Source organism: Phalacrocorax aristotelis, chromosome 11, assembly GCF_949628215.1.
Source record: "Phalacrocorax aristotelis chromosome 11, bGulAri2.1, whole genome shotgun sequence".
Taxonomy (NCBI): domain Eukaryota; kingdom Metazoa; phylum Chordata; class Aves; order Suliformes; family Phalacrocoracidae; genus Phalacrocorax; species Phalacrocorax aristotelis.
Genome location: NC_134286.1, coordinates 698759 through 722002, shown reverse-complemented (window position 1 = coordinate 722002; position 23244 = coordinate 698759). Strand labels below are relative to the sequence as shown.

General features: G+C 60.7%; 1 protein-coding gene across 8 annotated transcripts in view; it reads left to right on the top strand.

The window, feature by feature from the left end:
* STARD8 (StAR related lipid transfer domain containing 8) overlaps window positions 1–23244 on the top strand; it is a 79605-nt gene that overhangs the window by 53853 nt on the left and 2508 nt on the right. For 4 of the 8 annotated variants that reach the window (XM_075106502.1, XM_075106503.1, XM_075106509.1 and 1 more), the window contains 12 exons: window positions 10659–10730; window positions 13281–13362; window positions 16009–16072; window positions 16993–18344; window positions 19534–19707; window positions 20144–20303; window positions 20612–20810; window positions 20966–21176; window positions 21345–21531; window positions 21879–22094; window positions 22574–22791; window positions 22969–23145. In XM_075106502.1, the coding sequence (XP_074962603.1) occupies window positions 10659–10730; window positions 13281–13362; window positions 16009–16072; window positions 16993–18344; window positions 19534–19707; window positions 20144–20303; window positions 20612–20810; window positions 20966–21176; window positions 21345–21531; window positions 21879–22094; window positions 22574–22791; window positions 22969–23145 (3112 nt within the window). Of the gene's footprint in view, window positions 1–167; window positions 565–8670; window positions 8692–8807; window positions 8983–10658; window positions 10731–13280; window positions 13363–16008; window positions 16073–16992; window positions 18345–19533; window positions 19708–20143; window positions 20304–20611; window positions 20811–20965; window positions 21177–21344; window positions 21532–21878; window positions 22095–22573; window positions 22792–22968; window positions 23146–23244 lie in introns of those variants that run through there. The other 4 variants (XM_075106504.1, XM_075106506.1, XM_075106505.1 and 1 more) reach the window with 4 other exon arrangements.

Genomic DNA, 23244 nt, shown 5'->3' with positions numbered 1-23244 from the left:
GGGCATCCCGTGCCTGGGCGGCCACAGCCAGGACAGGCCACCTCGGCGTCCCCGCTCCGGGGCACCTCGTTCCCACTCGCCGCAGGGGACACGGCAGCGCCTCCAGGCGCAGGAACGGCTGCTCGAGGGGAAGCGAGGCCGTCCCGCCACTCGGGCAGGGCTTACGGAGAGCTGGAAGCAGTTAAGCGGCGTGCCTGCGTGCATGTGCGCGCTCGCGCCGGCTTTCTGGCGCGCTCACCGCCTGCTCCCACCCCCACTGTTTGAACAGTTCAGCCCTTGGTGCGGCCGGGGATGTCCTGTTTGCTTCTAGCGAGAAATTAGATGGCTGGCTCAATGAGGGCAGGCTTTATGAGCTCGCTACAGCCGGCCCGTGTGGAAAAGTCGGAGCTCTCCAGCTGACTGCCCGCAGGAAGGTCTTTGGCTGGGAGTCCTCTCGCCTCCGGCGGACAGTGCTGGGGTGGCTGAGGTGGGGATCAAGGAGGCCGGTGGTCATGCTGATATTTCTTTCTGCATTTAATCCACGGTTTCCAATGAACAAAGCCGGGATTAACAGCTTCTGCCATGGTGAGTCTGCTCGTGTCCCAGCTTTGTGTTTGTATTAGGAGGTTTCAGCTGGCAAACATGCTATCGGGGGGAGATGGGAAAGTCTGTAAAATGACCCTTTTTCTTGTCAGAGTTTTCTTGAAAACAGTGTTTCCTTTGCAGTGTGATTAGTTTGCTTTGGCTTTTATGCCAGAGGGTGAGGGAAGGGTTAGGAGGTGTAATTTGTTTTGCTGTTAAGCTTTTTTTTTTTTTTCCTTTTCTTGGAACCAGACCAGATTTTCCTTTACTTTTTTTTTTTTTTTTTTTTTTTTTTACACCTTGAAATGATCTGCAGCTTCTGCCCTGATGGGAGCATGTGCCCTTGGAGAGGGGCTGCGGTTAGATGAGCCCTGAGCCCCTGGTGAAATAGGGCACCGGCGCTGAGGGTGCGGCTGTGCGCGATAGGAAGGAGAGGGGAAATGGATGCGACAAAGTACAGGCTCGTTTCAGTCGCATTGTGCGCGGCTTTTCAACCCCTCTGCTCCCCGCTTAAGATGCAGTAAGCGTAATGGGTCGGCAGCCTTTTCAATATTTGGGCTTTATTTCTCCCAGGGTCAGCCAAGCTGGTGAAAGCGTGGTGGTCGCGCAGGGTGCCAGCTCCTCCTAACCTTCGGCCGTTTCCTCAGCCCAAGCCAAAATGCCTTTCTGGGAGCCTGACCCCTGCCTCCTACCAAGCAGCAAGGGGGGCCGGGGGGCAGCTGGGGGGGCCGGGGGGCAGCCGGAGCCCCGGGAGTGCGGTGGTGCCCGTGCCAGCCGCGCCGCGGGATGTGGCATCGCCTGCCAATGCTGATTTACTGGAAAGCAGTTTCGAACGAGAGGAAAGGAGGGCATGGCGTGGGGGGGAGAGGGCTTCACGGCTGCGAAGGGCGAGCTGCGGGCGGGGAGGGACGTGTCCCCAGGAGCCGCTGGCAGCAATGCTGGAGCCGTGCCGGTGGGCGCTGGGCACTGCTGAGGGACTGGGGCTTCGTACCGTGCCACTGCGGAGGGGAGAGATCCCGTGGGCAGGGTGAAAGCCCTGCCCCAGCGTACCCAGACCTGCGTTCGCATGAGAAATGTTACTTGGCTGCTTTTTGAAACTTAGTTTTTTGGATTTTTGGTTTTACGCTTTGCTTTGTATCTTTCTCTGGAAGGACTGCGGGGAGATGTCCCTGTTGGGGAGGAGGCTGCCGCACAGACCAGGAGGGCCGCTCTGGAAGCGAACCGTTTGCAGGCTGAGAGGTGCTGCTGTGGTCACCTGCACGTGCCGGCGTTAACCTGGTGTTAAAAACCTGAATTCTGCAGGGATCTCTCTGACGCAGGATGGGATTTTCACAGGTTTCAGGGGTGGCACATGCCGGCGTCGGTGCAGAAGCGCGGGGTGCCTTTGCTTGCAGGCTCCCTGCAGAGCAGCCGCAGCAGCAGATGCAGGGACCCGTTGATAGACGGCCTGAGCAAAGCAAATGCCAGCGGGCTGCTGGTCGTGGTCACGCTGCAGGTGGGAGGGAGGGGAGATGGCTTCAGAGACACGCTTCAGAGCCTGCAGGAGGGGATTGGTGGGGCAGAAAAAGGAAGCACATGATTGCACAGAACTGGAGAAATACTTGGTTCTGGCTTATTTTTGTATTGCAGCCTTTAAAAGGGGAAGAAAAGAGCCCTAAAGCAATCCTTCATGCCTCTGCTGAGCGATTAGTGCCCATTTCTTCCTGCGAGGATCCGTTTGTGTGCCAGGGCTGTGCCAGTGCCTGGCCATTGGCTCGGGCAGCCACTGGACCGGGTGTGACGGCCCCGGCTCTGGGCTCACCATCCCCACTGAAGGCCGTAGGAGCCTTTGCGTTCTTAGCTGGGAACTGGAGGGGCTTATAATTCTGTACAACATGGAAACAGCTGTAGAAAGACCACGAGGGAATGCTGCTCCATGGAGTTCCTCTGGTAACACACACTGATGTTTCTTCTAAATAAATGTGTAAAAGTAGGGGGAAATTCCCTCATGTGTTCAGCAAGTAGTTATTCTTCAATGCCTGGATTTAAACATAGAAGGAGCTGAGGACAGCTCCTACGCAGGTAGTGCAGGAGAGAAACTGCAGCAGGTTGCATCGCCTGGAGATGCAAATATGCATCAGCTGCAGATGCTGCGTCCTGGAGCAGAGAGCGCTCTGCGAAGCTGAGAGCTGCTGCTCTCTGGCTTCTTAGCAAAACTATTGCTGTTTTCTTTTGCCTTGGCCTTCCTTGGCCGTCGGTGGTGGCTTGTGTTGGGTCTCGCACTGCATGTGGTGAAAGCAGCAGCAGGATGCAGCGCTCCAGACTTCAACCTCAGGGCGTGCTGAGGCGGGAGTAGGCTCTGGGTGCACCGGTTTGCTGGCGCTGGGTCCAGCGTTCTCCCAAGCAGTGGGAAAATGGGCTCTTGTTGTCAATGTAAAGAAACGCATGATGCGATCCCTTCTCGTCAGGGAGGTGCGGTCTCGGCCCGTACCTGCAGTGTCCGACGGAGGCCGTGCCCCAGTGCCACTAAAGCAGTGAGCTGGGGAGCTCCGGCACCGCTGGCTGCCCTCGGAGGGACGGCGTCTGTTAGTCCAGACAAACTGCATGTGAGACCTGTGGGATGATCAACAGGAAAACACTACTGCAATTTTAGAAAGGGTGGGATACAGGATGGGCAAGGTGCATTCATTTTCTTCTGTATCTGAGTAGCTGATTTCATCTTGCTTCTCTCCTGGGTTTCCAACAGCAGAAATGGGAGAACCCAGCCACCTCTCTCTCCCCGAGCTTGCTTTGCCATTGCCTTCTTCAGACATGGAAACAGAGGTTCCTGCTGGGCCCCCTCCTCCCGTGCAAGGGGCCGTGCTGCTGCGCTCCTGGGCACAGGAGGGGACGGGTTCCTGCCCTGCCTGTTGTTCCTCTGGGGTTGGAGCAGCTGCAAAAATGCAGGAGGACGGATCAGGGTCTTCACCTTCCTGGCCCTTTGTCTCTGTTCCTATCGGTGCCCCCTCCATCCCCTTGTTCCCACCAGACATCTGCTCTGCAGCTGCAGCGCTCAAACGCAGGACGTTTAACCCCTGAGCTGCCGCAGCGCTTGTGCTCCCAGCGGCAGCCGGAAGCCGAGGGCCAGGAGGAGGTGTCCTGAGGTGGCCGAAGGTGCTGCAGGGCTCTGAGGAGTGGAGATGCCTGTGGGGAGCAGGTATCTGTAATGTCCTGTGGGACACCCCCGTCAGGAATGCCTCACCTGGCCAGCACACAGGTCTGCCTTGTCCAGTCTGCCACGCTGCGCGGGACCTAAAACGGCGGAGTGGAGCAGCCACCAGCTCCGGGGACTGGCCACATCCTCCTTCCTCCGCTTGCTTAGCGAGGGCCGGGAGCAGCGCTGCCTCGCAAAGGAAAGCCGTCGCGGCGGTGCCGGGGGGACCGCGGCTCGCTCTGTCTTTGCCACCCCTCCGTGTCCTGCAGCCACGTCCAGTGGCCGGCACGCCCAGCAGCCCAGCGGGCTGCTTCGCTCCAGCAGCTGCTGCACCTCGTGCCTCTTGAGCAGGGATGTCGGTTGTTCAGCTGTTGCTCCTAAAGTAACACCCCAAGAGAGGAAGAGACGCTTTGCTGCTGCTGCAGATGAACATTGGCTTCTCTGGAGGTGAACCTTAGGCTTTGCTGTCCCAGAGGAGTGAATAATGAAAGGAGAGAAATTTTCTCCCCTTCTTAAAGAAGATAACAAGCGTGTTTGCATTTTGTAAAGGCACGATGGAGCCTCGTTCATTTGGGGCTGATGTGGCTACTTCAGAGCTATCTTGCAATCTTTACTAAAGCCAGCAAAGGCTGCAAGCGTGAATTTAAATTGTTCAGAGTGATGCTTGTGGAAGCAGTGGTGTTCCCCATGCCGATCAGATGCAGCTGCCGTCTCAAGTGCCTGCCTGCAAGGGGAGAAGCTGCTTTTTGGCTGGGCATGGTGCAGAGCCGAAATCTGGCATTGCCCTGGACTTCCTCATGGCCCCGGTTTACAGTCATGTCTCTGCAGTGCAAAGCACAGGGTTATACTCGCTTTGGATGCGAACGGCTACGTTTTGACCGCCTTTAGAACCGAAGAAAACAGGCTGGAGACCACTGGTAGGCTCGTTTGCAGGAGAGGAAACCAAAGCTGTCGCATCTAGTTGACAGTGGTGGTTACATGCAGCCCTGGAGCTGAGCCGAGGTGCGAGCGGGGGGAGCGCTCCCCGGGGCGGCTGCTGAGGGGCTGCCTGGGGCAGGCTCTGCGCACACCCTGCACCCGCAGAGCGGAGCCCCTTTTCTTACCTGGAAACTTGGCTTTGACAACAGAGCGGCAATTTGTCCGGCGTCCCAGGGCTCTTCCTTCCTCTCTGCTGTCCTAACTGAGGAGTTGCTGCCCAGCTGGGGTTTCCAGCCTTGCTGCCGTCCGGGGCACGGGGTGTGGGGCAGGATGGCCACGAGCATCTGCTGAAGCTGGGTCCTGCCCAGGGGCAATGGGAAGGAAGGGAGGGAACCCGGCCGGCGGCCGGAGGGCAGCTGGGAGCAGAGGAGCTTGGGGTGACGTTGAGGTGGTGCACAAGGCGATCCAGAAACCCGACGGCTTCGGTCTCCCAGTCACGTGGGTGGCCGGAGGGCTTCTTGCCCAGGTGGTGCCACGCGGTGCGTGGGTACTGACACCCACGCAGACACAGGCCAGCAGTTTCTGTGCTACCCCTAGGATCGTTTTTATGCCCAGATTTCCCTCATATTCATCCTCATGAATTCATGTCTGGGACACGGATGGGGTGGCGGGCTCTGGCACCAGCCGGGGCCGCCGCAGTGCCACCCCCCCACTGCGTGGTGCCGTCCGCAGGGGGGCGATGCCCTTGGGAGCAGACAGGGCATTTTGGGGCTGGGGCTGGAGGTGGAGGAGGCATTTGAACAACTCCTTGCTGGTGACATAGCAAGGAGCAGTTCCCAAAACTTGTGAGACCTATTTACTGCACGAAGGTTAATTATGGAAACCTGCTGCACCCGGGAGGGCGTCCAGCTGCGTTTCTCGTTCCTGTCTGGGTGCCGTGCCTGTGCTGGCGGCTTTGAAATCTCTGTGTTTTGCGGGATGGCGCTGGGAGCTGGCCCAGCTGGAAACAGGTAACCGGTATTTATGGGGGCTGAGTGCCAAACTGCGTGGACAGGGGATGCCCGTGGCTGCTTAAACTCGGCGTGCCCCTCCTGCTCTGAAAGCCCAGGTTGGGGTGGGCAGCGAGCCCCCACGGCAAGCCCAGCGCCGCGAGCGCAGCCCCGGCAGAGCGTGGGAGGTGGCGCGGGGGCTTCCTTCGGGCACCCCTTCTGAGCCCACTGGAAAGGGAGAGGTGCCTTCGGCCAGCACGGAGGGGTCTGAATCGGCCCTCAGGTGTGTTTGAGTGATGCTCAGCTCAGAGAGGTGACACCAATTCCTGTGAGCACAGCGCTGGGCGCCACAGCCAGAGTTAGTTCCCCTTTAACTTCACGTACACTGGCAGTGCCGCAGCCCCGGTACCTTCAGCAGCAGTAGGATGCGTGCTTCCCACGGGAAACTGCTGGTTCAGCTCCTCACTTTTGCAGGCAGTGAAGGCACACACCCCTGGTTCGGGGGATGTGTCAGGATTTTTTGTCATTTCTGTAAAAAGTTTTCCGTTTACAGACTGGGAAGGGAAGCTGAGCTCCACTTCTGCATAGTCACTGTTGTAGGCAACCGTTTCTTTTAAGGCGGGATGGAAAAAAAACACACCAAAACGAAGAGAAAAAAAAAGAGCGTTCCCCCTGCTAGGGCTGGAGTGCGGCAGCGGGGGCGCAGAGCTCCCGCCCGCATCTGCCGGGCAGCTGCTTCACGGCTTTCCATTAGCTAACGTATGGGCAATTTTGTGATGTGGTTTTCTTTTCACATGCTAATTGGCTGTGTGTGACTTTTTATGGGGAATTTGGAAGCTTGCTGGGAGCCTGGGGTGTGACTTCTCAGTTTTTTATTTTTGATTTTTAAAGCGAAAGTGCAGAGCCAGGGTTCTGGGAAGTGGCTTTCCTGCCTGTAATTGCTTTGGCCTCCGGTGTTGCAGCTCGCTCGTGTTAGAGCTCTCAGTGCGTCTCGCAGGCCCTTTCCTGTCGCACCGGTGCCAGGTCAGGGCTGGGGTAGCTGTAGCCCCAGAAGCGCTCGCGGGAGAGATTGCAGGCTCCACACATCCCACGGCCAGGAGCTGTCCCCGTCGGAGCCGCCGTGGACCGGGCGTAGGTCTCAGTGCTGCCCCGCTGGTGGCGTGCGTCCCAGGAAATGCCACGGTGCAGGAAGGTGATGGGGGAATTTTGTCCTTCCATTCATGTTGGTTCGCATCCTTTTCTTCCACTTTCAGTAGCAAAATGAGAGACTCTTCTCTTTCTCTCTTTTTGCTTCCTGCCCCTCAGCCCGGCATGCGGGGAGGAGCTGGGGGTCTGCCGGGGCAGCCACCAGCCAGCCGTGCCCCCTCCCTCCCCCCGGGTCACTCTGCAGCAGCCGCTGGTGGAGCCGCCCCCGCTGGACCCGCTCGGGGCATTTCGGAGGGACCCTGGTGGCCTCAGGCCAGAGTGTGAGCCCCTTGTTGGGTGGAGACAGAGAGAGCAGCTGTGGATGCCTGTTCCTTGGGACATGCCATCCAGCCTTAGCAGCTGCTGGAGAAGGGCAGAGGCTTTGCCTGGAGGGGATTCTCTGGTGGCTGGTAAGGGTTGTGCACCATCAGGAGCTATTTCCAGCAAGTGCGTTGGTGCTGGTTCCCCCCATAGAGACATCGAGGTGCTTATCGAGGGCTCATCTCACACAGAAAGAGCCTCCCCTGAAGCAGGAGCTGTTATGGAGCCTCTCATCTACCCATCCAGCTGCTTTCATGAAACTGGTTAGTGGCTTTGTACGTGTGAGCTTCACTTCTCTGTCAGATGTGGGTGAAGGTGGCCGGCAGGTTGGCGGCAGTGCTGACAGCCGGGGTGATGCAGACACACAGACAGGCAAGGCTTGTGCAAATCTTCTTAGGAAAACAGCTGACAATACCAGGAACCCCCCAGTCCCTCTTCCCCTGCCGCAGATGTCTCTGAAAGCCCAGGTGGAAGCGCTGCCATCTTTTTGTGTCCCATCTTCATCTGCTCCTTGTTCCTCCGTTAGGACCCGCAAAAGCGGCTGGCACACGTGGCTGGCGCCACAGCAGAGCGGCTCTGTGGCAGTGGGAGCCCCGTGTGTGGGGTGTGTGCTTGGGCTCCTCCGAGGTTGGGTTCGGTGTGAGGGTGGAAGGCGGCTTCGTGGGGTCTGAACTCTTATTTCTTAGGGAAGCGGGCTTTGGGCGTGTTTATGCGCCTGTCTGCCGGTGTTGGCACGCCTGCTCCCCCTGCAATACATCTCGAATGGGAACATTTCTGTCACATTTAAACTACAGATGGCAAAGTTATTAAGTTACCACAACCTCGTGAAAATAATTGGCTGACCAGAGGAGGCAAAGAGACCCTCTTCCCAGCCCTGCTGAGCAGTGGGTGTAGTGTGTGATGAGCCTTTACTAGACATCAGAGAATCCTCACATCTGGAGATGCAGCCCTGTCGGAAACCCCTCTCCATCACTGCTGCTTGTGGCTTCTCTGCCCAGCGTGAGGCAATGGGGGGGCTCCAGGCAGCATCCCGGGGCTCGGGCCGGATCTCCAGCAGAGGCTGCAGACGGGCGCTCGCGCTGTGGCTGTCGGGCACGGGCTTTGGGTACCCCATCGCCTTGCCCTGGCAGCGAAGCTCCCAGGGGGTGGCAGGGAGGGCTGGGGACATGGCTTGCAATGGGTGACCCCGTGCACAGTGTCTGGCCGTGGCCCTGATGCCGTGGGTGCAGCCGTTGCCCGCGCGAGTGCTTCACCGCCCGCCTGCGTGCTGGGCAGGAGGGTTTGCCTGCCCGTCCTTTCCTGCACTTCCCTGGGAAAGCACGTCTGTGGGAAGGGTGGGCGGGAGGAGGAAGCTGGCCGCTGGCTCCGTCCAGGACAGGGACACTCGGAAACCTCTTCCGTGCCAGCGCTTGGATGTGGGGAGGGCTCCCGCCTGGGATGGGCAGAGCCCCCTGCCCTTGGTGGGCTTGCTCCCGCTGCGTGCGCTCTGGGGTGGGACGCAGGACTGGATGCCTGGGACCGCACTGCAAAACAGGGCGAAGAGAGGTATGCTCCCCTTGGCCCCCCCGCCAGCCCCTGTGCAGGGAGGAGGCGGCGGAGGGGAAGGAAATGTCGTGCTCTGACACCTCATTTCCAGCGGGGCAACGGGCGGCCGAGCTCAGTGCTCCGCGCCCTGCTGCACGCCGCAGCACTGGCCCCGGCTGCTCCCTGGCCCCACGGGGCGGCCGCGGCCTCGCCAGGCGTCACGCGGCTGCTGTGCGGACCCTGGACGGCGAGCGGTGCCCGTCAGCGCCCCCGCCATGCTCTTCTACCAGTTCAGCCCCTCCGCCGTCAGGGGTAAGCTGGGCATGCAGCTCTGCTGGCTGCCTGTCCCTTCTCGGGGGATGGTGGCCCCATCCATCCTGGGGGGCCATGGGGGGGTCACGACACCGTGGGGCAGTAGCAGGTTGAGAGGCTGGTGTTTCTGCTCTGGGCTGGGGGCACCCGACCTGCAGCCTCTGGCCGTGATGGCCCCGTGGCCGGTGACTCCGTTGTGAGGGGGGTCTGGCAGGTCCCTGGCCGGGGGGGGGCTGTGCGAGATGCCCATCCTCCGACCCTACCCGCCCTGCGACGCGGGAGGGATCCGCTCTCCGGAGCTGTCGTGGCCAAAGACCCTTCACGTGGGCCTGGTGCCCTCCTGGCTGGACGGTCGCTGCCGCAGGGCGCCTTACCCGTGGAGGGGCTGGGGTGCGCGGAGGGATGTGGTGCTCTGCGGGGACCGGGCTGACCCTGCCGGGCTCCGGGGTTGAGGTCTCCACTGGGGTTACTGGTTTGCGCCCTGCTGAGGGTCAGCCACAGGTTTTGGCTGGTTTCACGGCACAGCTAAGGACAGCTGCACAGTTTGGACCCAGATGTGGAGGCTTATTCCAAGCCTTCTTCCCAAAACTTCTGAGGTATTTGGGTCCAGGGTTTTGGCTTGGTCCCATCCTAACTGAACTGCTCGTTTGGGGCTTTTTTTTCCCCCTTTGCTATAGCTTTGTAATTATAAATGCAGCCAGGGCTCTTGGCTGAGGCTGTTGGTGGATGGTGATGAAATTGGGGTGTTTCACTGCAATCGGCTCTGGGTGGATCTGGCCTCAGCCCAGTCTGTGCTGGGTGGCGCCTCCGAGAGGGACAGGGCGAGACCCTGAAACCGCTGTCGCATTTTCTATGCTTGAGGTCAAATGTGTGTTACTGTCAGAAGCGTAAATCTCAGCAGCCTGACGGACTGCTGACACCAGGCAGCAGCCTCCTTTGGCTGTCTGAGCTTTGGGCTGTTTTCCCTCAAGTTCTGTAAATTTGAGAAATTTCCCAGAAAAGTGTGCTGGCTGTTGGATGGGCTCATCCGGGCGATAGCTGAACCGCGTGTGAGGGATGGGAACCAGCCAGGTTGTAGAAAACCATCAGGGTTCTGGTGCCTGCCGGGATGAACGCCAGCCTGAAAGAAGAGCTGGGGTGGTCCGGGGTGGTGGGAAGGAGGAGGGAGAAGGAAAGGTTTCTTTGGCAGGCTTTTCTGGAGGATGTTTGCATAAGACCCATGAAGTGACCAGCCCTAAGCTTTGATGAGCTCTGAACTAATTTGTTAAGAATAAAGATCTTCCTCTCTTGCTTGGCAGAGTATTGTACTTGGTTTGGTGGGTTCGGAAGCGAAATATTTTATCGGGAGGTTAGAATTGTATCTTGTGGCCCTATCGCTCCTGTGCTACCGCCTCCTCTTTGCCTGGTGCTAGCAGAGAGGGTAAAGCCGAGCCGTTTCTGCTCCCTGGGGCAGAGACCCCGCTCTGCGCACGGCCATCGCTGCCCACCAGCACCCCCCCGGGCTCCCCAGTTCCCGGCTTTGCAGTCGATCATTTCCTCTGCTTTGTGCCGATGAAACGCAGGCTTGGGCACTGCCGGAGCGCTCCCGCGGCGGGAGCTGGGGGGGACGCGCTGCCGCTGCAGGAACACGGCTGCTCCTGGCGGGATGCTCAGGCTGGTTCTTTGTTTTCTTTCAGAAACTGAAGCCAAGAAAGCTTGCGACTGGCTGCGAGCGGCGGGATTCCCTCAGTATGCCCAGCTTTACGAAGGTGAGAGCTGCCGCCTCCCGCTGATCCCAGTCCCTGCCGTGTAGCTGGTCTCGTGTCCTGTATCACAACCAAATGCCACGGGTGGCTGCAAGGGGAGCTCACAAAGCGCTGGGGAGAGGAGAGGTCGGGCACGATGGTTTACTAATTATATGATCATGCGTTAAAACTTGAAGCCTTCGGGCTTGGCCGTGGCCTGGGGAGCTGTTAACTTTTCTGCATTTCTGAACTTTTCCCCTTCAGGCAGGGCTGCGAGGAGTCCCCGGGGCGGCTGCTCAGCCCAAGGGCAGGCAGGCTTTGGAGGGCCATCGGCTCCTCAGTAGTTCAGTGAGTGTTTGCAGTGGGTGGGAGCGTGGCGGTGGCCAATGTAGGTAACGTGGAGGCTGAGTGTTTCCTCCCTCCCTCCCTCTGACATGTCCTGCCAGCTCCTGCCCTGCCCCGAAATGCTATTTGGCAGCAAGGTCTGCGCTTTCTGAGCATGCAGAAGCTGTGCCCGGAGCACACCGGGTCCCATGCCGCACAGCCCCCAGGGCGCCGGGGGTGGGCAGACCCCGCCGATGGACCCGCTCCCACCTCCTCCCACGCACCCACAGGCAGTTTGCAGGCCTGTTGGTGGGTCTCGCCTCCGGCTCAGCTGTGTTTACTTCAAACCCATGGCAGGGTCGCTGGTCCCTGCCGGGGGGGCCGAGGAGTGGTGGCTGGCCAGGACAATAGCGGGAAGCCTGGTCTCCGGTGGGCTGCAGTGATGGCTATTGTTCGGCTGGGCACTTCCACTGCCCCGCGCAACACGTGTGCGGGAGCCACGCTCTCGCCCGCCGGGTGATGGCTTTACAGGCTGCCTGTTTGCCTCTGGTTTCTATTTTAGGGGGCAGGCTCCTAGCGCGGCCACGTGCAGGGGCTGGCCAGATTCCTGCAGGTGAGACCCAGCCCCAGGTGTCAGCCCCAAATAGTGCCTGCAGCCCAGGGTGGCGAGGAGCGCCTGCTGGGTCTATGAATAACTGACCCTTCTTCAGCCTCTCTGAGCAAAACTTTCCACATCCTCTGCATGTTTCATTCTGTTTTTCCCCCCAGCTGGCAGGGCTCAGCGTCCCCTTGGTAATTGCACTCAGTAGCTTCATTAACAGTTGAGCGTAGACACTTTGGGTTAAAATGGTCCAGGTCCTACGTAGCTGGTCCCAGCAGAGCAGCCTCCCAGTGCACAGAGGTGAGCAGGGAAGGGGAGGGAGGCCCTTGGGCACCTCGCCACCCTCACCTACCTTACCTGGAAAGGGTGCTGCCCAAGGACCCTGGGCGCATACCACCTCTGGGTGGTCCTCCAGCCCCTGCCCAGAGGCCAGAGAATGTATTTGCCTGTGGGGACCTGACCCATGGCCTTTGAGGCATGGGGCGGGGGATGAATGAGATACTACATCTACTGTACCACCATAGTGGCACAGCTTTCTGGCCCCTGGGAGACCTCCTAGCAGCTCCTAGCTCTCCCCAGGGGAGAAGGGAGTCACTGGTGAGCAATCAGTGCGTGTGTAATGTATTGCTTTATGGGGCACCAAGGCGTCTCCTGGGCAGACTTAGGGAGGTGGCTACTCTCCAAAGAACACCATGAGGTGCTGAGGGGAGAGCCGAGGGGGTCCTCATCCCCCCTGCAGTGTGTGCAGCTGGCACCCCCGAGGAGGGGTAGCCCAGGCTCCAGATGTGCTCAGCTGGGAGCGGAGCCACACAGGGTACCTGCGTGGGTGTGTGAAACCACTGCAAAGGGCTAGTGTTTATTTCTGAATCAGCTCATCTTGCCGAGTGCTAAGGCCAGGCATCACCCCAGCCCAGCAGCAGCCTTTCCCCATGGGCTTTAACCGTCCCAGGCAGGCCACAGTCCCCGGCGCAGTGACCGGGTTGTTTGTCCTGCGAGGGGTAAGCGGTCCGAGGAGGAGGCGATGCGAGGGGTATCTGCTGCATGATGCTGATCCCCTCCCAGCATCTGGGCTGCTGCAAGCCCTCCTGCTCCTGGCCCGGTGGGGCTTATTTGGACCCCTCTCCTCTGCCTGGCTCACCCCTCCCACCTCTGCACTTGGCTTGCGCTCACCGCCACGGCACCAGGACATCCCCAGCCCCTCCACGCCAGCCCCCGTTTGTGTCTTTCTCTTGCTTTTTGCTGGCTGCCTCCTGGAACTGTGGGCAAAATGTGGTCCCTTGGGAGGAGCCGCTGCCGGGAGTGCGGGCCGAGTCCTGCCTGCTGAGAGCCGCCTCCCGGCCGGCTCGGTGAGACCATCCCTCACTGTAGGTTCCCCTCCTGCAGCCACGGCTGTCATGGGTGGCAGCTCCCGCTGGTGATGTGATGCCCCAGCCTCCCTGGCTTCTTCCGACTCGTACTCATGGCCCAGAAGCCTCCCACGCCTTTCCCCTCTGCTGCTCTCCCGCTTCCCCAGCTCTCCATCCTCGGCGTCTCTCCTCCTCTTGCCCCCCGCAGCATCTCCCTCCTCCCACGCTCACCGCCGGCTCTTGTGCCTGATGGGGCGGCTGGCTTGGAAACAGCTGTTGATTTTCCTCTCGCTTTTCTCCCAGACTCGTCGTTCCCTCTTGACATCAGCGCTGTGAAGAAGGACCACAGCTTCCTGGACCAGGACTCCCTCAAATCCCTGTGCAGGTAACGCTCCCTTGTACCCCTTCACCACCGCAAGGACCCACCCTGGCGAGGGCTCGGGGCTGGCGGGGCGGTGGGCGCTGCGGGGTGCCTCCCTTGCACCCCGGCTGCGGTCAGAGCCCGCTCAGGCGCTGCCACTGCCTCTGCAACAAGGAGTTTGGATGAGTTAATCTTCTGAGTCGGAAAGCATCGCTGGCTGTTGGGAGGTGCCAGGGGAATGACTGCGGGTTTTGTTTGAACATACAGAGCTCCTGGAGAACGGAAACAGATCCCAGGAATAATTCTCGCCTTCGTGTGACTTTTGGGCAGTGCTTTAATTTCAAGTTTGGGTAACGCCAGCCTGTAGAGCTCAATTAGAAATGGATCGGTCAGAGCTGAACTGTGAAACAGCAGAGGTGCAAAGAGGGACCCAGTTCTGCTGGGTTTTGTCCCGCTGCCGGCTCTCCCTTTCCACTGCCAGCTGCCCTGGGTGGCCCCTTGCGGGCTGGGGTCCCCAGGGGAGGGGGCCTGGTCTCCCTGGCTGTGTTCTGTGTTGCTTTATTTTGCAAGGGTGCTCCATAATGTCTCTGAGAATGAAATGGAGTTTGGAAACCATGTCTCTGCATCAGAGCGAAGGGGTCTTGCTCGGCTGTTGGCATAAGGCGGATTCAGGTCAAAGTGCCCGTGGATGAAATCGTGCTGTGGACAGAGTTTCGCTCAGTTGCTGGGCGCGTGCTGCCTGCGAAAGAGGGAAAACACGCAGTGGGGGATTTGCTGAGCACCGGTGCAGGGTGAGGCGCTCCGTGGACGTCGCAACGCTGCTAATGAGTGCTTTGTGCGGGTCGGTAGGAGCTGCGGGTGCTCCCGGCGGCGGTTCACGAGCTGCTGGTTCGCGCTGTGGTTTGCTTTGCGCAGGGGAAGTCTCTGCTGGCGGGTCCCTCCTCTTCCCTGGAACGACTGCTCCGCCGGCTGCTCTGGCCAAGGATTTCTGTGTTCACAAGTGCTTGCTGGCGTCGTGTGACGTTAGTCATCCTGGCGCCTGGCAACGTGGCCCTGCTGGACATTTTCCACCAGGACACCCCACTCCTTGCGGCAGCAAGGCTGAAAATAGCTCTAGAGATGCCGCCGGGTGTGTTGCTGCAGGAGTCAGCGTGTGTTTCGGGGGGGAAAACTCTCCCAGTGCTGCCAGTATGGGCAAGAGCTGGCAAAAGGAGGGACACGCCCGCCCCTGTCCCAGCATGTGTCTGTCCAGATGGGCTGTCTGTCTGGATGGGCTGTGTGTCACCTGGTGCTGTGGGTGACTCAGCCCTGCTTTGGCTTTCGGGCCACCTCATCGCGCCCGTGCCCCCGCGATGACTCCACGCCGAGAAACGAGCGCTGCCTCTCGCTGTCCTCCCACACACACAGAGAGGGGATGGGAAGTGGTCTGTGACTTGTTTTCCCAACAGAGAGGCTGCTGCACTGGGCAGGGGGGGATCCCCTGTGCCGCTTCCCGGGTTCCCGGAAAGCTCCTAATTTTCCCTCCTGGCGGCAGCGAGGCGGGAGGTGACGAGAGGTCTCTGACCGTCCCGCCCCGTCGGGGCTTTTGGGTCCTTTTGTCGTCACCTGGCCGACTGCCCGAGCTTCGGGGCTTGTTTGTAATAACCTGGAGCAGGTCACGCCTGCCCAGTGCGGCCGGGTGGGCCACGCGGGGCAGGAACGTCCCCAGCCCCCCCGGGATCCCTGAAGTGGCCCCTTGCAGTATTTGGCTAACAAAAAGGTCTAGAAGGACACTAGAAAATGGAGCGCTTCAAAGAAAATTAATCCCGTGCGTGTTCTCTTCCCCCACAGCACACGTGCGCTCCCATCTCACGCCCTCTGCAGGGCTCTGCGTGTGTGCTCCTGCTGCAGGATGAGCTGCAGGACCACGCACTCGGCTGGGGGGCTTCAGTGGGGCTGCAAGAGCGGCGGTAGTCAAATTTTTGGTAAAATGTCCCTGAAGTTTGTTTTTGGCTGTGCAGACTGGTGTTTGCACACTGGAACGAAAGTGCTTGGAGTAACAATTTGTGCTAATTAAAGTGAATTAATTGGAGATTCATTCACTTGTGTGAAAAACAAACAAACAAACAAAACAAAAAAAACCCAAACCAAACCAGGACTTGAAGCTGTAGGGTGGGAAAAGGTGAAGGGCCCAGCTGGGGGACAGCCCTGCCCTGAGGGCGCCTGGCAGCTTTGCTCGGGGTAGACAGGCGTCCCTTGGTGCTGCGGCCATGGGAGGGCAGGCGCCGGGCGCTGGGGCGGCGTTTGGGCATGGCCAGGACGTCGCGGTGCCTGCGCGGAGGGAGCGTCGCATCGCTCTGCGGGCTGCGCTTGCAGCATCCCCGCTGCTGCACAGCCAAGGGCTTGCATTGCTCATGCACTCCTGTGGTTTCACCCCGGGCTGTGATGCCCAGGGCGCCTGTCACTGGGTGCCTGGGTGGGTGTCGGAGGTGTGGGGTGCAGCACACTCCCCTGGGAGCCGGCTCGGAGCTGTGCCGGATTCCGCCTGTCCCTGGAGCTGCAGCTGCTGGGTGACAGGTGACAGTGAATGACAAGAGCTCTAGGACAGAAACAGGGGAAAAAATAAGCAGCAGGCACTGTGGCCCCAGCACGGGCCAGGGCTGGGGTAACGCCTCTCTTGGTTTCTTGCAGGAGGCTGATGACCCTGAACACATGTGCCTCCATGAAGCTGGAAGTCCACTTTCAGCGTAAACAGGTAAGTCTTGGGCGTCCCGGGGCAGGCTGAGGGGCGCGGGGGGGCTGGTGCGCACTGGTGGGCAGCAATCCTGCGTGCAGTCATGACACTGGTGTGCTCTGGGACGGCCCCTGTGCGCAGGGCAGTGCCCAGTGCTGCTGTTCACTTGTTCCACCGGCTCCCAGGATGGGCACGGCCTCAGAGGTGCCCGGCTGAATTAGTGGGCGCCTGTGTTTGCCCTGTGCCCCTGCACCTCTCTGAGGCTCTGGCAGCAGCGAACCGCAGTTGTACACCCGTGCTGGGTCAGCTGCGCTGGGCCGTGTGCCTGCAACCTGCAACACCACCCCCGGGGTCTCTGTTGAGCCGGGCTCTGAGACCCCCTGGCAGCATGTCTCTAGGAGGAAGCCGGACACTGGAGGGATGGGTGGAACTAGCCTGCATGTCAAAAACAGCAATTAATACCAGCATGTTAATAACAAAACCTTTTCTATTTCTCTTAATGAATAATACATTTAAAATGCACGCCGGCTCGGTGTGTAGCACATGGAAATCATTACCCGGGTGTATCCCTGCTTCTTTGGGCTGCCCTTACTGGGGCTTGGGAAGGGACGCTGCCCCGCATCCCTCGCCGCGCTGCCCGGTGTGGCCGGGGGGTTGCAGGGAGGCTCTGTAGGGATGTCCCGAGTGCCTGCGAGCTACCCAGAGGCAGCCTGGAAGCAGCGCCGTCCCCTCCCCAGTGCAGCGTGGCCCTCGGGCACGGCAGAATGATGCCTGGTGCCTCCTGGAGCCCTCTGTTGCCAAAGGGGACGTGAGTGGGCTTAAGGGGCCGCGCTGTGGACTGTGCCCCCCGCTGGGGTGCTGGTTCCAGGAGAGTGGGGCAGGGGGACACACCAACCCTCTGTGGCTCTGACGGATTGTCTCCTGCTGTTGACCATCTGCAGAATGAAGACTCTGAGGAGGAAGACCTGTGTGCCATCAGTGACCGCTGGGCTTTCCAGAGGGACAGCAAGAGGTGGTCACGGGTGGGGTCCGTGGACGTCCTTTCCCAGGGCTCCGAGGTCCTGAGCTCCACCACGCGGCCGGCGTCCAGCCGCGAGAGCGTCCTCACGGACCTCAGCACCAACCCGGAGGCCGTGTCCCTGCACAGCAGCGGCAGCACGGGCTGCACGCTGGGTGTCGGGGCTGCGCCACCTGAGCCCCCGTCCCCCATCTGCACCATCGCCGCCTCCAGCCGCAGCTTGAGTGAGCGCTCCTTGCCGGAGCAGCCCTCGAGCCGTGGCGAGGGCTCCAAGGAGAAGCCGAAGAAACTACGATCTCGCAGCTTCTTGAAGAGGATCGAGTCCCTCCGAAAGAAGGACAGGGAGAAAGCCGGCCCAGAAGAGAAGGTGGCCCCACACGACAGCATCCCGGCCACGCCGGGATGGGACTCCCTAAATTCTAACAGGGACGTTGCAGCCGCTAAGGACAGCTCCCCTAAAAGAGGGATATCTGCCTCTTTTCATGGAAAAAAACACTTCTTCTCGCTATCGTACAGGACTAACCGCTTGCTAGGCTCAGGCGGGAGCAAGGTGAGCTCTGATCCGAAACGCAGCAGAGTCTACCTGGAGGACTACGAAACGCCCGTGACAGCCAGCAGCAAGTGGGCTGCTGGAGACCGCCAGCACCGGCAGGCGTGCGAGGGGAATTGCTTGGTCTACATCCCCCTGGACCACAAGCCGGGGACCTTCCCCAAATCCCTCTCCATCGAGAGCTTGTGTCCCTTGGCCGGCAGCTCCCTGACACACTGGAAATCGGGGAATGCACCCACTGGGCTGGTGGGAGGCGGCAGCAGCAGCAGCGTGGAGGGCTCGTCCTCCCCGCCAGGCTTCGCCTGCCGCCGCCGGCGGGGCTCCTGCAGCTCCCTGGGTAGCCGGGTCAGCATCTACGACAACGTGCCGGAGTTCGGCAGCAGTGAGGATTTCTGCAAGGAGGACGGGGAGGTGACCTACGAGAACCTCGATGACATACTGCAGCACATGTGGGGGCTGCAGCAGAAAGTGGAGCTCTGGTATAAAGCCATCTCCCCCAACCTGGCTGGGGAGGAAGGGGGCGAGGAGGAGGAGGAGGAGGAGGAGGAGTCGGACTCAGGAGGGGAACCCTCCAACCTGCACTTCGAAGAGCGGTCCATGTCGGATGTCGGCACCTCTGCCAGTGACTTTGACAGCACGGGCAACTCCCTCAACGAGGCCGAAGAGATCGAGATGCGGGAGCGCCGGGACTCGGGGGTGGGAGCATCGCTTACCAGGCCCTGCAGGTAAGCATGGGCTGGGGCTGCGGCCCACTCCCCTCCGCTGTGCCTGGGAAGGGCTCAGTCCCGGCGCTGCCAGCCGAGGGACCGCTGCAAGCCCATCCCCATCCCATGGGCGCTTCTGCAGCAGGGGTGCGCGGCCCTTGGCTCTGCGGGAGCAGCACCCGAGCCGTCGCTGGAGGGGTGCCGGCCGGTGCCCTGCAAGCCCTGGCTTGACGATCGCCCTTTCCCTAGAGGCAGAAGCGAGGTGGAGGGAGGGAGATGCTGATGGACCAGTGCTGTGATGCGATGCGGGCTGGGGGAGCGCAGCGCGGGTTGCTGGTGCACTCTGGCGGCTGCAAGCCACCGCTGCCAGCCCTGCTGCCTGCAGCTGCTGCCTGCTCTGCGCAGGCTGCGACCTCTCTGCTGGCATAGATCCGTCATTAAATGAGTTTTCATTTACTAATAACAGGTCTAAATGAAGGAGGCACTTGCTTCCAGTGTGCTAGTGCCCCCTTGGGCTTTCCCTGAGAAAACTCCAGCCGTTGCTGAATTCTGTGAATTTTCTAGCCCCTGCTTGGCAGGTGCTGGAGGGTGATGTGCCTCCAGGCAGGCATGGAGGGATATAGAGGAGTGTCTTTTTTCATTAGCTGGGAATGTCCCTTGCGCCTTTCTGGGCTTGGGGATGCACCAAAGCAGCAGGGCAGGAGCCTTCCTGAAGCAGCATGGACTGGGGAAGGGTTTTAGCAGGCTCCCAAGAGAGCACTACCTTGGTGGGGTGTGTTTTCTTCCTGAGAAAACGGGTTTTGGTGATGTCCCTTTTGCCATGGCCTTGCGCTGCGTGGTGGTCCTGCAGGCACGCGTCACCCTGAGCAGCTGAGCTCTCCCCAGGTCCCCTGGGGGACTGTAGCACCCAAGGGTGCTGGGGCAGGTGCAGTGACCCTGCGTGGAGAGGATGCTGGTTGTTTCAGGGGAACATGGGGGAGGGAGCAGTCCTCTGAGGCCAGGGAAAGCGTCTCTCATGCTCTCCCCGGCACTGTCTCGCACTGGGTGAGCACCCAGCCGGAGGAAGCAGCACTCAAGGCACTGGAGCTGGTGCTGGGATCCCTGGGATCCTGCTGTGCCCACACCTTCCCCCAGAGCAGCGGGTTCTGTGGGGAGGGAAAGGCCCTTCCCTGGGCTCTCCAGCTCGGCCACCACCAGCCTTTCCCCACAGAAAGCTGCGCTGGCACAGTTTCCAGAACTCGCACCGGCCCAGCCTGAACTCTGCCTCCCTGGAGATCAACCGCCAGTCCTCCGCCCAGCTCAACCTGCTCCAGAAGTGCTCCCTGCTCCGTCTCACAGCCATCATGGAGAAGTACTCGGTGCCCCACAAGCAAGCCTGGACGTGGTGAGCTGGTGGGGAGGGGGACTGGGACGTGCCCAGGGCTTGCAGCATGGGGCACCTTCGGTGGGCAAAGGTGGTGGGGAGGGAGGGGAGGAAGCTGAAACAATAGCTGGCTTTGCTCTGTGTGACACTGGGCATCCTCGCAAGCGTGAGCTGGGGGCTGACGCCTGGGCTTCTGGCATCGCCTGCATCCAGGAGGGCTGCAGGCATTTGTGGGGCATTAAAAATGCTGCAGCAACATAAAAGAGCAGGACGGTGGTTTCCTATTGTAGCCAAGCATTTTGGCTTAATAAAAGGTGCTGCAGTTCCTGTCGAAAGCTGCCTCGTTGATATTTAAAACTGCAGAAGCGTGTGTGTGACCTGGGGTCCTGCTCCCCTCGGCGAGGTGGTGCTGAGGGAGCCGTTCGGTGCACTGACCTCTGTCTGTCCCACCCTGCAGGACTGTGCCCAAGTTCATGAAGCGGAGTAGAGTCCCCGACTACAGGGACAAGATGGTCTTCGGGGTGCCGCCCATCGTCAACGTGCAGCGGACGGGGCAGCCCCTGCCCCAGAGCATCCAGCAGGCCATGCGCTACATCCGCAGCCAGTGCCTGGACCAGGTGATGCTGTGACCGCTGGCCATGGCCGCGGGGCGGCTCCGAGCCTGCCGCTGCTGCTATGGTTTGGGGGAAAAAAAGCTGCCTTGCAGGGGTGCTTTGTGTTCACCTCTTCTGGCGCTTGGCTGTGGTGAAGCGGGAGGGCGAGGTTATCTGTGGGAAGCCAATGCCCACGGGTGGCTCCTTGGCCATCCCTCACTCAGGCTTCTCCTCTGGGTTGCAGGGGAGTGAGGTCTTTGGGAAAGGGGTTTCCTTGCCTTTCCCTCGGTGCCCACGCTGCGCTCAAGCACCAACCTGCTCTTCCCTGGCAGGTTGGCATTTTCCGAAAGTCAGGGGTGAAGTCCCGGATTCAGGCGCTCCGGCACATGAATGAAACCAGCCCCGACAACGTCAACTATGACGGGCAGTCGGCGTACGACGTGGCTGACCTGCTGAAGCAATATTTCCGTGACCTGCCGGAGCCCATCTTCACCAGCAAGCTGACGGACACCTTCCTGCAGATCTACCAGTGTGAGTGGGCTGGGGCTGGTCTCCCCTGGGCTGGGGACGAAAGTCAGGGTCTCCCAGGGAGGAGGCGTCTCTCCGTCCATTTGGAAGGGGTGATGGCGACGGGTGGTGGCCGCGGGACAGACCCGCTGACCGTCAGCATTGCCCCGTGCCTGCAGTTGTGTCGAAGGAGCAGCAGCTGCAGGCGGTGCAGGCGGCTGTTATCCTCATGCCGGACGAGAACCGGGAGGTGCTGCAGACCCTGCTTTACTTCCTGAGTGACATCGCCTCTGCAGAGGAGAACCAGATGACCGCCGGGAACCTGGCCGTGTGCCTGGCCCCCTCCATCTTCCACCTCAACGTGTCCAAGAAGGAAAGCACCTCGCCGAGGTAAGGGTTGGCCCCAGCCTTCCTGCAGCCCCTGTCTCCCCGTCACCCCTTCCCTGGCCATCCTGGGAGGAGGCCACTGAACCGGGGCAAGGCGCGGTGGGAACGTGAGTGCGCTCACACAGCCCCCCGTTACTCTGCTTCGCGCTGCGGGGGTGCCCCGCTCTGCAGCGCAAAGCAGAGCAATGGGGCCACGGGCGGGCTGGACACCCGGCCGTCCCAGCGACGCCTGCTCCCCCGCAGGGTGATCCATAAGAGAGGCACCATGGGGAAGCCTGACCAGAAGGACCTCAACGAGAACATGGCTGCGACGCAGGGGCTCTCCCATATGATCACCGACTGCAAGAAGCTCTTCCAGGTGGGTGGCCGTGGTGTGCCCAGCCCCGCGTTGCCCTCCCTGGGTGCTGCCCGTGGGAGATGTAACCTTGCTGGCGGGTGCTGGTCCTGTGGCGTCCGTACGAGGTGAGAGAAGGGCACCCGTCCTCAGTGGGGCAGCTGCCACTCAGTGCTGGGAGCGAAGCCCGGCTGCATCTCGTGGCGGTGCAGGTTACAAGCTGCGGGGTGTATGTCTAGGGGGGCTGTGTCCATCCTCCCCTCTCCATGGAGGGGTGAAGAGTTGTGGTTTTCTGGCTGCCCAGGGCTGCTCACAAAGTCAACATAGGATCCCTCTGGCTTTCTGAAGGTCTATATGCTCTTGGCTTGTAGGTCTCCCATGACATCTTGCTGCAGCTGAGCAACTCGTATATGGCAGCAGATGCTTACCCCCATCGCCTGTCTGACTTCGTGTGTCAGGGGGAAAGCAAGGATTTACACTCCTACTTTGAGCAGAGTGTCCAGAACCTGCTGAAAGAGTCACTGGAGAAATTCAAGGGGTGGCTGAACACCCCAGGGCCCCTGAACACGGAGCTCTCCTGCAAAAAGGTAAATGACGCTGTGTGGAGGGGGCTTGGGGTCACGCGGGGAAACATGTACGGGGTGACCGCTGGGAGCCATGGGTCTTGGGGGCACCTGCCAACCGGCTAACAGCCCCTTGGTGCTTGTTTGCTTCAGTGAGGAGGGATCAGCAACCCCTTCCCTGGCCAGAGGATGGAATGAGAGTTGGACAGCTCTGGGATGGGGGGGGTGCTCTGGGCCCAGCTGTCCCGGCAGAGAACCCACCACATTGTTGTCAGCGGAGGAGCTGGCTGCCTGCACCCACCCCACCCATCCCATCCCATCCTACTCCATCCCATCCCATCCTACTCCATCCCATCCCATCCCACCCCACCCCATCCCATCACTAGCCAGCAGATGCCAGGTGCTGCTCAGTGGTGGTGGAAGCCATCAGTAGAGCCACTCGGGGGTAGCATTTTGGGGGGTCCTATGGGACAGCCTGCCTGACCCTTCCCTTGGCCTGTCAGGTTGGGGACGGGCACCCTCTGCGCTTGTGGAAGGTCTCCACGGAGGTTGAGGCCCCTCCCACCACGGTGCTGCACCGGGTGCTTCGGGAGCGTCACCTCTGGGACGAGGACCTGCTGCAGAGCAAGGTGGTGGAGGCCCTGGACAAGAACATGGAGGTCTACCACTACGTCACGGACAGCATGGCCCCCCACCCGCGCAGGGACTGCGTGGTGCTCCGGTGAGGGCAGGGGAAGACCCGAGCGCAAGGGTTCTGTCTTGGTTCGGTGGATCCCACCCGGCCCCAGCCCAGGGCTGTACAGGCTCGCCCACCTCCCCGCGCCCTGTGCGGACCCAGGGGTTGCCCACGGGTGGGCACGCAGGGGTGGGAGCTGAGCAGGGCCGCTCTGTCCCACAGGCGCTGGTGCACGGACCTGCCGCGGGGAGCCTGCCTGCTAATCTCCCTCTCAGTGGAGCACGACAAGCTGCCGGCGGAGGGAGGCGTCAAAGCCGTCGTGCTGACGTCCCAGTACCTCATCGAGCCCAGCGCCGTGGGACGCTCCAAAGTGACCCACATCTGCAGAGCTGACCTCAGGTAGCGGGGGCCCTTGGTGCCGCTGCATCAGCCACGGGGGAGGTTAACGGATCGGTGGGGTGCAGGAGCTGCTCCTCCCCCCGCCTGCTTGGCCCGGCT